The sequence below is a fragment of the Corythoichthys intestinalis genome, chromosome 14 (assembly GCF_030265065.1).
Source record: "Corythoichthys intestinalis isolate RoL2023-P3 chromosome 14, ASM3026506v1, whole genome shotgun sequence".
NCBI lineage: Eukaryota > Metazoa > Chordata > Actinopteri > Syngnathiformes > Syngnathidae > Corythoichthys > Corythoichthys intestinalis.
This window is the reverse complement of record NC_080408.1, coordinates 46,920,899-46,935,924: the sequence shown is the minus strand read 5'-3', so window position 1 is coordinate 46,935,924 and position 15,026 is coordinate 46,920,899. Positions and strand designations below refer to the sequence as shown.

Here is a 15,026-nt window from a genome sequence, read left to right as displayed (position 1 = left end):
TCCATTGTTGCAACAGATGATGAGCTGGCGATTGTTCTTCACTGACATTTGATCTTGTGGCTTCAAAACCCATCAACCAATCAGTAATCAGAAGAAAGTCACTTCCAAACAAGACCGCCTAACCAAAAAACAAAGGTGACCACAGCAAATCAAATTAAGCCCGGCCTCCCAAAAGTGCTTGCGTGCGTCCCAAACAAAAGAGAAGGAATGAACCCCAGACAACAGAGGGTTACTTATGCAGGGGGGCTTGAATTTGAAGAGGAGGGGGCGCGGGTGTCGGCTTTTGGCACATCCAGCTGGTTGATAATGAGGCCACCCTCGCACGCCCTCCCCACACCAGCCCTCTTGTGCCAGTCCCACGGCTCACAATTAGTAACTAACGAGGGGGGAGGAGCCTCTGTGACCGCCTGCCGTTATCGCCACCCGACAGAAGCCACGGGATCAGCGATATGGAAAACGGGGAGAGCGGATTCACTGGGGGAAGTGGGAAAACCTTGTCACATAAAACGCATCACTCAGAAGTTTTTGGAATCTTGTTCACTGCCATTGACGGCTCTCCCGGTTCAAATGGATTCGACGTCTATCACCGTCAATGGCACTGAAACAGACGGTTCAAAGAAAGTTAATGATAATGTAGCGCCGTCGTGAATTATAGATAGCGGTTGTGTATTTCTGTTCAAAGGGAGGATGCATGCAGTACGCCTTATGTGTGCCACTGCGGCAGAGAATCTCCTCACTCATTGGCGGAGTCGCACACACACGGCATCACATGCTAACTGGGTCAATGAGATTCCCTCACTTTCTTCAAAATGATTCTGATGAGCGAAGCCACACGCCAATATTCGACGGGTTTCGACATCCGTGTTCGGTGAGGAGTGGGGTTGCTCATTGTTAACGCCGGCCGGCCGGCTGACCATCACCCTTTAATTATTTTTGGGTTTGTGAAAAGTTTTTTTTTTTTATTTATATATATAATTTTCAAAAACTTTAATATTATAATAGTTTGATTCAAACGTGAATTGATTACAGGCATGAAAATGGGTCAGGGGTTAAAAAGGTGAGAAGGGTGTGGAGGAAATATGTTCCGGTACACTGTACAACCCAACAAAATATTGAGCTCTGTCGACCCACACTGTGTTTCAGCAGGGTCGTGCAGAGACCGGTGGAGGGGCGGGTGCTCGTAGATCAAAAGGGGCACATGAACAAGTACTTAATACACCTTAAAACAACATAACTTCAATTTTAACCAGCTTTAGATAATAATTGGCTGCAACTGTGACATACTTTAATTGGGAGGGGGCAACAGTGAATTGAAATCAACACTGTCATCTGCACTTTCTGGTGTAACTCAGTCAGTGTGCCTCTTTTCTTCCTTCAACATCTGCATCAAAACTTCCTTCCTCAACTTGTTCATCTGAAAACAAACCACATTAGATGGTCACTGAGCCACCAACAGCACAGTTTTCTCAAAACTATTATTTCATTATTATCCATACTTAACAACTCTAATACCTAATAATTAATAAAGCAATGGCATAAAATCTTATAGAAAAATAACATTGTAATTGTGTTTATAATTGTATTTTTTACCCGACTATCCTTGCAAACTTATTCTTACCAAGTGTGCTATTCACCCAGCTGATGAGGTATCCACTGCCTTTAGCAGCCTCATCCAACTCCTTTTTTTATCCCTCAATCTCCTTTCCTTATGAGGCATGTCCATATAATGAAATATAAATCTTAAAAAAAAAAAAAAAAAAAAAAAGACTCCCCGGTGGCTTTTATTTTTATAGCTTTCTTAATTTTTTTCTCTCTCAATAACTCGGGAGGTAGATTTGTGTCTTTATAATTCAATCCAAAAAAAAAGTTGCTTCAATCAAAATATATATTTTTAATCCCAAAAAAGTCACTTCAATAAAAAAAATTGTTTTTGATTGCAAGAATAAATTTGAGACAAAAAAAAGCATTTGAAAAGTATTTTTCTTGATTAAAACAACTTTTTCCATTGAAGTAATGTTGTTTTGCGTTTGGGCCACATTTTGGCTAGGACATTTGTGTCTTTATTATTCAATCAAAAATAAGTTGCTTCAAAAAAAAAAAAAAAAAACTCACTTAAATTAAAAAAAATAATAATTCAATAATAGAAAAAGTTTGCCCATGTGTCAATCATCGTTTAACAAAGTGAGCAGCCTGAGAGGGTTTGAATAGACTCACTATAAAGCATTTAATAAAGCCAAGCATTTTCTTACTACTTTATTCTTGTTTAAAAATTCAGTGGGGCAGTAACATGTTTAAAACTTATCATAATTCTTACATTTTGAAGTGCTTAAAAACCATTTATAAATGATACTTTGGGGGAAAAAAGTGAAAAAACATGTCTTATATATGTATCTTTTTTCCCATGTAAAATCTGAATAAGCACATTGAACACGCACCCAAAAATTGGGATGTGGGGAGGGGGGCGCTACTTCACGGTTTTCACCTATTGCGGCGGGTTCTGGTCCCCATTACCCGCGAAAAACGAGGGATCACTGTATTTCTGAAAAGCTTTAAGAAGCAAGAACCATTCCCACCACTCGTCGGGCCGGTGTTGTGCCGACACCGGCCGCCAGCTCAAGTCCCAGCCGAAAATAACGCGTAGCTCAAATCCCCTGCAAAAGATTCCTGAGGCTTTTAAAAATTCCCAGCCTGGTTCATGACTCAAAGCCGCAATCATGGGCAAGACTGCCGACCTGACTGCTGTCCAGAAGGCCATCACTGACACCCTCAAGCAAGAGGCTAAGACACAGAAAGAAATTTCTGAGCGAATAAGCTGTTCCCAGAGTGCTGTATCAAGGCACCTCAGTGGAAGTCTGTGGGAAGGAAAAGTGTGGCAGGAAACGCTGCACAACCAGAAGAGGTGACCACACCCTGAGAAAGATTGTGGAGAAGGGCCGATTCGAGACCTTGGGGGACCTGCAGAAATAGATGACTGAGTCTGGAGTAGAAACATCCAGAGCCACCGTGTACATGCGTGTGCTGGAAATGGGCTACAGGTGCCGCATTCCCCAGGTCAAGCCACTTTTGAACCTGAAACAGTGGCAGAAGCGCCTGACCTGGGCTACAGAGAAGCAGGACTGGACTGTTGGTCAGTGGTCCAAAGTACTTTTTTCAGATGAAAGCAAATTTTGCATGTCATTCGGAAATCAAGATGCCAGAGTTTGGAGGAAAACTGGGGAGAAGGAAATGCCAAAATGCCTGAAGTCCAGTGTCAAGTACCCACAGTAAGTGATGGTCTGGGGTGCCATGTCAGCTGCTGGTGTTGGTCTACTGTGTTTTATCAAGGGCAGGGTCAATGCAGCTAGCTATCAGGATATTTTAGAGCACTTCATGCTTCCATTTGCTGAAAAGCTTTATGGAGATGATGATTTCATTTTTCAGCACTTTACTCTCCTGACCTTAACCCTATAGAGAATCTGTGGGATATTGTAAAGAGGAAGTTGAGAGACACCAGACCCAACTCTGTGGATGAGCTTAAGGCCGCTATCAAAGCATCCTGGGCCTCCATAACACCTCAGCAGTGCCACGGGCTGATTGCCTCCATGCCACGCCGCATTGAAGCAGTCATTTCTGCAAAAGGATTCCCGACCAAGTATTGAGTTCATAGCTGATGTAATTAATTGAAGGTTGACTTTTTTTTGTATTAAAATACACTTTTTTGTATTGGTCGGATGAAATATGCTAATTTTTTGAGATGGCGAGTTTTGGTTTTCTTGAGTTTTTTTTTGCCAAAATCATCAATATTAAAACAATAAAAAGCTTGAACTACTTCAGTTGCGTGTTATGAATCTAAAATACATGAAAGTCTAATGTTTATCAGTACATTACAGAAAATAATGAACTTTATCACATTATGCTAATTTTTTGAGAGGGACTAGTATTTGTAATACACAGACCAGGTGTATAAATTTTGGGTTAATGAGGTCAAAGGTCATAGAAGTCAGAAAAGGACATTTGCAATAACTTGATAACAGATTAGCTTATTTAACTCAAATTTGCAGGGCTACCAAATATGGCGATGCTTTGAATTTGGTGGCGTAGGCGGGAGTGCTTCTCAGCGTGCTCCTCTAGTTTAGCTCTTGATGACTTTGGTGTAAAGCTTTACTAAGAGATCGATTGGTGGTAGGAAAAGGGGAACAGAGGCAGCGTTTCTTTTTCTGGGACAATTGGGAAATTTTGTTGTTTTATCACAATAGATTGCTTTATTTACATTTCAAAAACCAGAAGCGATTCATTTACGAATAAGATTGCACTTTAGTTTACATTTTTAAATGTTCAGATATTGAGATTTGAATGAGGCAAAATAACAATTTTTTTCTCTCAAATATGTTGTTATAATCATTTGTTTCAGATGTACTGTAATTATTTTCTGTATAAAAATTAATTTGGTGTTCAAAAAGTCTTTTGTTAAACTCGAGTCTTGAAAAAGAGGGGGTCGTCTTATAATCAGGGCCGTCTTTTCGGGCCAATAGGGTACTGTGTACATGTCATTGCCTAACTATGTGCTATAACGCGCTCAAATTCAGCTTCAAACTTTAGTGTTTTACACAGTGTGGACGCTGAGCGTCTACAGAGTTGAGAGTGCATTGTTCCATTGCAGCGAAACAAGACGAGTCATTGGATTAATGCTGTGCTTGTCCTGTCCATCAGATACCCAGCGTCTCTGGAGGTCTATGGGACAGTGAGCTGGGCTCAGGTAGAGTTAGAATTTACACATACTGTATATAAACGGACAAATTTTATGATGTAGACCGAAACTGAGCTTCCCCGCCTTGAAAGACACTGCCACTGGTGTCAACGTAACAACCATAGAGAGCATGACCGGCCTACTGTGTGTCAGTTTAATCTAATTGGGCTTTTGGAGCACAAATTATCGAATTTTCCCTCGAAACAAGTGGTGACATGACCTAAAAAAAGTTCGCTTCCTGCAGCGTATGTAGTCTATACCCACAGCAACCGATTCTTTTTCACTGACCTCTTTGGCACGCTCCAGCTCATTGTGCAGGGCCTGCTTGGAGATCTCCACCTCGATGATCCTCTGACGCAGCTGCTCGTTCTCGTCCTCGGCCCGGCTGCGCTTGTCCTCCACGCTCTCCAGCTCGTTGTGCAAGCGCACCGATACGTCTTTGGCCACCTGAGGTCAGACGGGTCAGTCAGTCTCGCAGAGGCAGGAAATAAGGACACACACACGCAGTGACACCTTAAGGTCCTGCTCGAGGGCGCGCAGCAGCTCCCCGTCCACGTGTCCCGTCTGGGCGGCACGCAGGCCTTTCTGCTCGGCCTTCCTAAGGCGGTATTGAAGGATGCGGCAGTTCTTATTGGAGCGCTCGAGTTCACGCCGCAGCTCCTGCAATTGGTACACCTCTTCGTCCATGTAGGTGTCACGAAGCTCTTCCATCTCCGCCCGCAGTTCTTCCGCCTCATCCTGCGACCACAATGGGTTTAGGTTTTAAAAAATGGCAAATTAGGACTAAGATGATACATTACGTATTGTATATAAATGGGCCGCTGTGTTCTCCAACTGCTGGGCTATAAATGTAGTTTTTGTATTAAATTCATACACTATGTAAAAATGAAACTTCCAATAAATTAAGATGAATTAAGATTTTAAGTAAGCACAAGTTTTCATCTGTATTTCACCTAAAGGAATAAAAAATACTGGACAGTTTTGGTATTTTGGATCATTTTGATGTGGAAAATTTTTAGACGTTTGCATGAAAACTACTGTATACCTTTTTAAACAGAAATGCATATCTTTAAAAGATATCGATCCATGTGTTGAGTTTCAATTGATTTGATTGGATCATAGCTTAACCGATCCGTGTATCGATCCAGATCAATATTTCCTACAGCAGGGTTTACCAATCTAAAAAAGAACCTGGTTCCTCAGAATACGAAACACAGTTCCACTGATTTATCCTATCAGATTATTTTGTGTATTGCTGAAATCTGGTTGATTTATGTTTATGTTTTTTTTTAATTTTTTTTACATGGATTAAATTAATAAACAAATGAAATGACTGCAAATATCATGAGATGAATTACATATCTTTTTAGAAGCTGCTGATTACCTCAATGGCACTCGCAATAAAAAAAAATTTTTTAAATCCATCTGCGACATGGATGATTCAGACTTTCTTTTGTCATCCTATATTATGCTATCCTTGAGCCTCCTTCCCTTCTACTAAGCAATTCTCAAACTGTCATGCCAAATCGCACATGGAAGCTGAGTTGGATGCTGAAAGGAGACATGAAATATTGGAGCAACCCACAAAGATAAGATGCTTAGTTACATCATCAGCAGCCACACTGCCGGACCTCTCTAATCACAAACACGTATTAGCATGTAATCCCCAAAGGTACGCTTTATTCTATTCTAGTTTCACATTCAAAACAAAAAAAACTTGCCCTTGACATGTCTTATTGCATTTTCCGTTCATGGTGATGAGACGTCCGAATCATCCAAACTGGCAGTTAAAAAAATTGGACGTCTATTGCCATCAATGCAAAGGCGTAGGTTTGCATAGGGGTGTTAGTGGTGACATAACACTACCAACTTTTCAGGATGCTCAAATTGTCCCCACCAACTTTTAAGCAACCTTATTTGCATCATATACTGTAATGAGATCAGTTATATAGGTAATTTAGATTGTCTTCCCACATCTTGTAAGGATAGAATAGCCCCTATGATGATTAAGTGCAGTGTTTCCCCTACATACAACAGATTATGGCGCACCGCCACACCAAAATAAAAGCCGCCACGCCTTGCAAATGAGATGGGTTTTTTTGTTGTTGTTGCTTTAAGGCCGTTTCAAACTAGAGGCAGCCGAGTGTGAAGAGTTCAGCGGCAACCTCTTAATTGTGTATTGTAATGTCCACAACTACCCGCGACCCCCTTAAGAGACGATTGGACTGGAGAGCTGTGACGTAGGGGGAAGCGAGTAGGAAGAATGGGAGAACGGGCAAGATAGCAAGAGATAGCGGTCGCATCTCGCGGCAGCCCGCTGTTATTTTGTTATTGTTTTTCTTTATTATTGTTACCACAATAAAGCAGGTAAGCTAATACCGACTCCTCTCCTTCTTCCCCATATCCGGGACATTACAGTGGTTTGGATCGGACTTTTCGGCGAAAGTAAGCATTGGACGGCCGTCTCGGACGGAAGGCCAAGTTTGAATGAATTTGCTGCGAGAGGGGCAGGCATACTTATATCTGTGCTATCAGGCTGTTTCGGCAGACGGATATATGTACGCAATCATGGCTGATGAAACTTTGATGAATGTGCTTTTTTTCCCCCAAGTTTCGCGAGCTCTAGGACACTTGAAAAATGACTCTCATACCTTTCCGTGCTAATTTAATGGTACCTCGATGTGCGTTTGTGTGGAAACGTAGTTCACGAACAACAACAAAAACTACTCATCTACACCAAAACTAGTAAAGCTCTTTACACGGCTGTTAGGATTTCCCCCTTATTCCTTGAAATGGGTCCGTTGACAGAAAGACTATTATTGTTGTGGTAATGTCGTGCGTATTAGGGCCAAATAAAAGGAAAAAGAACTACAACAGGGGTCTGCAACCTGCGGCTCTTAGCGCTGCTCTGACACAAATACAACGTGCCACCTCCTCCGCTTCCTTCATAGACGAGGAATATTAGAAGTTTTTTTTTTCCACTAGAAGCAGCCACTGTAAGTAATGTCAATGTTTTGAAGGTGTAACACACCACTAATTTTGCTACTGAAAGTCTGTCCTGCATCAGAGGTAGCATAACATTAATCTGTGTGATTTTCCCGAACTCGAGTAGGAAGCTTTGAGAAAAACATCCTCCTGTATGTGTTTTCTACTGTTAGCATTAATTAAACTGTGAGAAATTTAGTGAATCGAGGTTTACCCCCTTCTCCCTAATTTTCATTTTTATTTTATTCATGTGGTCTTAAACCAGCCCAAAGAAGATTTAATTTTATGTTAAAAGTTTGGCTGTGCTTGTGGACAAAAGCTGTAGTGTTTTACCTGAAGGAAGGCTCCATTTGTATTTATTTTTGTTATACACTAAGACGTTTTTTCAGTTATACTATATTTAATTTATTTAGTTAGACAATGTTGAGTGGTCTTAAGGCAAATGTTTATTATTTGCATTCGTGGATAGTTAAGAGATTATTAACAGTATTTATTGTGTATTTTAATATAATTTATGTTCAAATATTGCAATTTAAACTTGCTAATAAAAGCCAGACATTTATTCTGAAAGTTTACAAAATGTTTCTTTAGTAGTTTTTGAAAACAAAGGTTTAATTGAACAGTGTATCACCTGAACCAACACATATGTAATGCAAAAACATACCTACTTAAAACTAGTAAAATTCCCATGTTTTCAGTGTAAATCTACCAGAAATAAGTGAAATGATCTGCCAGTGATTCATGTAAATTTTATTCACTTTCACATTCACATTCACATTTATTTCTTGAATAGCTAGCTGAAAAAAACCTTAGCAGACCTATTTTAAGCAAAAAGTTATTATGTTTAATCTTTAAAAAATTGTTTGTCAGAAATGTTCATAATTCAAGAACAGATATAGTTCATAACATTATTTGAAAGCAATTTTTTTTTCTGGTTTTGGGTGAAAAATGACCAACTTTTAGATGTACGGGCTTAATACGAACAAATAGTAATATTTACTTAACTTAAATGGAATAATCTAATTTATTAATCAGTTAGTCTTTAACACTCAAAACGAGATGGAGAAAATTAAGATGGAGATGGGGAAAATCGTTGGATCATTAAAATATGCTACCCTTCTTTGTAGAAACCATGTTTCTATCACACATTACGACTTTACAACACATCAGAACGATTTACCAACTTGGGAACTCAGATCTCGCGACAATAATGAGCGCAGCGTGTCTCCCGGAGGTGTTTCGCAGAAGCGTCAACTCATATGCCTCTCACAGCCAAAGTTACGTGCATAAATGTGCATAAATATCAAGGAGCCATTTGAGGATTGTGTATATGGAATGAATAGAGTAATATAACCATATTAAATAGGCTTATTCTGTAGATTATGTCATGTAGACTTAAAAGTTGTTTTTTTATCCGGTGAAATTTATACCAGGGCACTGCAGATCAATACTGGGGCACGTGCCCCATTGAAATATGTCTGGCGACACCCACGTCGATGGCAGTGAATAATTTAAAATTGTCTATTTGCATATGTGCTTTTGATTAGGAAAACAATGACACAGTTAAATAATTACTTAATATTGATATTCCAAATTTCTCAGTGCAGGTTTTGGTTCCATTGTACATTTTACATGTAGCTAAAATGTCAAGCCAAGAGTAAATAAAAAAATTAAAAATGAAAGAAAAAAACGAGATTAAAATGTGAGCTGATTAGCCAACGAAAATGCTCAATGATTAATCGACTATGAAAACAATCGTTTGCGGCAGCGCTAATTTGCAGATAAATTTCATTTCCAGTGATAAATCAGCAATCCTTTGAACGTTTCGTCTGGCGACAGCCTTTTACAACAAGCGAGCCGTATTGATTCATTGAGCCTCGGAAGGAAATACAACAGCGACCGTTTTAAAGGGCGAGAGTTTTACGGTCCGCTATTTAAAGTAGGTAAATAAGAGAATCTAATGAGTGAAAAGTGCATCATTCAAAAAATTTGGCCCTATGTGGAAACTCAACACTGCAGGTGTCATTTTCAAACTGATTTAACTGGCACTAAATGGAACCTTTAAATCCCTCTTTTTTTAAAGTATGTTCCTTTTCTGTGTCTACTAATAATATTGTGACTCGTGTTCAGCCCTGGAGTTTCACGTCACCTTATGTCGTGACCTACTGTATTGAAGCAATGTACTTACAGTGGGGCAAATTAGTATTTAGTCAACCACTAATTGTGCAAATTCTCCCACTTGAAAATATTAGAGAGGCCTGTAATTGTCAACATGGGTAAACCTCAACCATGAGAGACAGAACATGAGGGGGGAAAAGCAGAAAATCACATTGTTTGATTTTTAAAGAATTTATTTGCAAATCATGGTGGAAAATAACTATTTGATCAATACCAAATGTTCATCTCAATACTTTGTTATGTACCCTTTGTTGGCAATAACGGAGGCTGAACGTTTTCTGTAACTCTTCACAAGCTTTTCACACACTGTTGCTGGTATTTTGGCCCATTCCTCCATGCAGATCTCCTCTAGAGCAGTGATGTTTTGGGGCTGTCGTTGGGCAACACAGACTTTCATCTCCCTCCACAGATTTGCTATGGGGTTGAGATCTGGAGACTGGCTAGGCCACTCCAGGACCTTGAAATGCTCATTACGAAGCCACTCCTTTGTTGCCCTGGCAGTGTGTTTGGGATCATTGTCATGCTGAAAGACCCAGCCACGTCTAATCTTCAATGCCCTTGCTGATGGAAGGAGATTTTCACTCAAAATCTCTCGATACATGGCCCCATTCATTCTTTCCTTTACACAGATTAGTTGCCCTGGTCCCTTTGCAGCCCCAGCCCCAAAGCATGATGTTTCCACCCCCATGCTTCACAGTGGGTATGGTGTTCTTCGGATGCAATTCAATATTCTTTCTCCTCCAAACACGAGAACCTGTGTTTCTACCAAAAAGTTCTATTTTGGTTTCATCTGACCATAACACATTCTCCTAGTCCTCTTCTGGATCATCCAAATGCTCTCTAGTGAACCGCAGACATGCCTGGATGTGTACTTTCTTCAGCAGGGGGACACATCTGGCAGTTCAGGATTTGAGTCCCTGGCGGCGCATTGTGTTACTGATAGTAGCCTTTGTTACTGTGGTCCCAGCTCTCTGTAGGTCATTCACTAGCTCCCCCTATGTGGATCTGGGATTTTTGCTCACCGTTCTTGTTATCAATTTGACGCCACGGGGTGAGATCTTGCATGGAGCCCCACATCAAGGGAGATTATCAGTGGTCTTGTTTGTCTTCCATTTTCTAATAATTGCTCCCACAGTTGATTTCTTTACACCGAGCGTTTTACCTATTGCAGATTCAGTCATCCCAGCCTGGTGCAGGTGTACAATTTTGTCTCTGGTGTCCTTCGATTGCTCATTGGTCTTGGCTATAGTGTAGTTTTATAGTTAACTCGCGATTAATCGCATGCAGTCTGCAGTTAACTTGCGATTAATGGCATTATTGTTCAAAATGCAAAAATAATATGTTATAAATATATAAATACAAAGTTACATTTTGCCAGAGAGCGTGGCTGTCACCCCAGTCTTCCTTGACTTTGTGCCCAAAAATAGTGAGCTTCGGGCGGCTGCGACAGGAGCTGGAGCCTCCACACTGGAGGTTCTCATTCTTTCTTTCTACACATTAATTCACAGTTTATTTGTGAATTGCAGCTCAATAAATGCCACAGTCCACCTCAGAGTGCCACATTTTGGGCTAAAAAAGCCAAAGTTGCTTGACATGGGGATTTCACACCGATCCTCCGTGAGCTTGCACCCACCTATAATGCATCTCGGGCAGCCACGACAACTGCCCAAAGTGGCAGGAGGTTCATTGCTGTAATTTCATCCAAAATTGCTCAAAAACCATTATGGGTCGTGCCAAGTGGCAAGGCAGGTTCATGCTCGTCACACTGCCTCAGAATGCCCCATTTGGGCCATTAAAACCCGAAATGAGGTTTTATCAGAATCAAGTCAGCAGGATGATTCTCTCTCCCAGAGCTGGCGTCAACAGGAGCGCACTGCACGTTGTCTTGAATTACAAACTACGGAGTGCGGGAAGAGCTATAATTTATCGCATGTTTAAAAAAAAATAATGGGGTTTGTGTTAACGACGTTATTAATGCAATTAACGAACAGCTTCATCTAAAATGTATACTAAGACAGGCCTTCCCGGACCACACGTCAGGCTGGCTCAGCGGGATTTGATCCCGGTCCTGCCGCTTAGCCAGATTGTGACAATATTGCAGCTAGTGAGAGTGAAACTGCCGTGTTTAGCGTAACTAGGTGGTTCATCAATGTCATTCATGCAAAGTATGTGTGTATGTATGCGTGTGTTGGGGTTAGCATGTTGGACCAGCTGGCCCTGCGGGAGGTCGCCTGAGCTCGAGCACACATGGGACATGCGAGTCCTGAGAGTCGGGGTGGAGAGCAAAGCTGATTAACCATTCGCAAAATTGTCACCAAGGCCAAGAGACACACAAATGTGCACACACGCATGTATGAAACACTCAATAACACAAGTCACTGAGTTTAACTTTGGTTTCACCTGTTAAAAGACAAATCAACAAGTCTGAATCACCAAGCAAAAGTCTCTGTAATGTATAAAATGTGTGCGTGGTAATGTTTGCAATGTGTGCCCTAGGCTGAATATTGTCCCATGACCTGGTATTGATGGCGAGAGATCTCCAGTTCATTTAGACGTCACGTATATTGTTGTCAATGGGAATGAAACATGATCTTTCACTGCCTGCCCTCTCACTTCAAATGGGTTAGACGTTTATCGCCGTCAGTGGTACCGGAACGTAATTAACGTAATTACTTGCTGTTCAAATGGATTGGACGTCTATTGCCGTCAATGGCAGCCACTGAGTTGATCATAAGTGCTTACATGTGCTTACCTTCAAATAATCGTTCTCAGATCGCAAATCCTCAATTTCCCTTAGTAGTTCATCCTCGGTTCCTTTGGGTTTCTTTGGACCAGACCGGACCAGAGACAGAGAAGCCTTGGGGAGGGGATGAACCACCGGAGTTGCAGGTGTTTCTGCCCTGAGCGGACGCTCTGCCCCCGGGTGGTCCCTGTCGCTCGAGCCCGTGGCAGATTCGGCGTCGCTGCTGGCCACCGGCGCCAACTCGGACGGGCAGTCCGACAGGTCCGAACTGCTGTCGGTCTGACCCACCAGACCTGTCGGTACACGGAGCGGGGAGCCATGACCGGGATGTCCGGCACTCGCCGAGACGACTTTTGTCTTCCTAGCCTTGGCGAGGATCGGACTGCCGGCTCCTTTGAGTTCGGCTCCGGGTAGCCTACCGGGCTTTTTGGTCAACCCGGCCTTGGCGCTACTCCTGGCGGCCGCGGCGGGTTTCTCTTTCACGGCGGTGAGATTGCGCCTGGAGCCCCGGATGGGAGCCTGCTGCTTGCCGAGTTTGGGCGATTTGGGTCCTATGAGCGGCGGTTTCGCGGCACGGGCGTGCACGTCCTTCAGAAGAGGTCTTGCCGGGGAGGGCACCCGGTTCGGTCTCTTTTTCTCCGGCTGGTTCGGTCTGGTGTCGCTAACTGCAGAACCATTGGAGCTCTCCATCATACACCAGCAGCGGGAAGTTGACGTGGGAAACGCTCGGTCCTCGGCACCGGGGGTCGGGAACAATTGCGGAGCGTCTTCCAGGTCGGCTTGCAGATGAGCATCCTGCGCGGTACCGCGTTCACTCACTCACTTATTCCTGCAGGGTGTCATAGCGGTCCCCGCGGAGGAGGACGACTGCAGTCACACTGGATTAAGGGGGAGGAGACGGCCAGGTTGCAGACATGCTGGCGGGGGAGGCGTCGCTACACTCGGCCTCCACGTCGGCAGCGGCTCGCCATCTCCGTCCTGCCCGCGTATCGGTTACTACTCCTCGGCTGTGATCGACGTGCCAGATCCGCAATCGCTGCGGTTGTGTGACGCCCGTGATTGACTTCACGGCGCATGCGCAGGCTGCAACACACGCACACACACGCACCTCGTGGGTTTTGGATGGAAGCAGGTCGCTCGTTAGAAAAGTGCACACTTCTACCACGTGACTAAGATATTAGCATAGGGTAGAATTTTAATTTATTCCAGCAGTGTTATCATTTGCTGCCACTGACGGCGACAGACGACTAATCTATTGAGACTGGGAGGGTCAGCAGCGATCCCTCCCAGTCAAAATGGATTAGTCGTTTAAGAGAAACGTCGATCATGAGAAAGAAATATCTTGGACCTCTGCCCATGTCCAACTGCATAGTTTGACACATACAAATTTTAAGCTGAGTTGTCCGACAAAGCTTTTTAACCAATAACCGATATTCCGATATTGTCTAAATCCAAAAATCCGATACCGATATCAAACCGATACTTACATATACTTGTCCTTCTCAAAAAATTAACATATTTTGATAAAATTTATTATTTTCTGTAATGCACTGATAAACATTAGACTTTCATATATTTTAGATTCATTACACACAACTGAAGTAGTGCTAGCCTTTTATTGTTTTAATATTGAAGATTTTGGCAAAAAAGTCAAGAAAAACCAAAAATCCCTATCACAAAAAATTAGCATATTTCATCCGACCAATACAAAAAAGTGTTTGGTAATACAAAAAAAGTCAACCAATTAATTATATTAGCTATGCACTCAATACTTGGTCGGGAATCCTTTTGCAGAAATGACTACTTCAATGTGGCGTGGCATGGAGGCAATCAGCCTGTGGCACCGCTGAGGTGTTATGGAGGCCCAGGATGCTTGGATAGCGGCCTTAAGCTCATCCACAGCGTTGGGTCTGGTGTCTCTCAACTTCTTCTTCACAATATCCCACAGATTCTCTCTGGGGTTCAGGTCAGGAGAGTTGGCAGGCCAATTGAGTGCAGTAATGCCATGGTCAGTAAACCATTTACCAGTGGTTTTGGCACTGTGAGCAGGTGCCAGGTCGTGCTTAAAAATTAAATCTTCATCTCCATAAAGCTTTTCAGCAGATGGAAGCATGAAGTGCTCCAAAATCTCCTGATAGTTAGCTGCATTGACCCTGCCCCTGATAAAACACAGTAGACCAACACCAGCAGCTGACATGGCACCCCAGACCATCACTGACTGTGGGTACTTGACATTGGACTTCAGGCATTTTGGCATTTCCTTCTCCCCAGTCTTCCTCCAAACTCTGGCACCTTGATTTCCGAATGACATGCAAAATTTGCTTTCATCTGAAAAAAGCACTTTGGACCACTGAGCAACAGTCCAGTGCCGCTTCTCTGTAGCCCAGGTCAGGC

General features: G+C 42.5%; 1 protein-coding gene across 7 annotated transcripts in view; it reads right to left on the bottom strand.

Moving 5' to 3' along the window:
• LOC130929477 (microtubule cross-linking factor 1) overlaps window positions 1–13,839 on the bottom strand; it is a 91,484-nt gene extending 77,645 nt beyond the window's left edge. For 3 of the 7 annotated variants that reach the window (XR_009066901.1, XM_057856629.1, XM_057856634.1), the window contains exons 1-3: window positions 12,642–13,837; window positions 5,240–5,464; window positions 5,015–5,173 (exon numbers count right to left, since the gene is read on the bottom strand). Coding sequence is in view for 6 of the 7 variants with exons in the window: in XM_057856629.1 (XP_057712612.1) it covers window positions 5,015–5,173; window positions 5,240–5,464; window positions 12,642–13,325 (1,068 nt within the window). In the remaining variant the exon portion in view is untranslated. Of the gene's footprint in view, window positions 1–5,014; window positions 5,174–5,239; window positions 5,465–12,641 lie in introns of all 7 variants that reach the window. The other 4 variants (XM_057856631.1, XM_057856632.1, XM_057856633.1 and 1 more) reach the window with 2 other exon arrangements.
• Window positions 13,840–15,026: the final 1,187 nt, after the last annotated feature.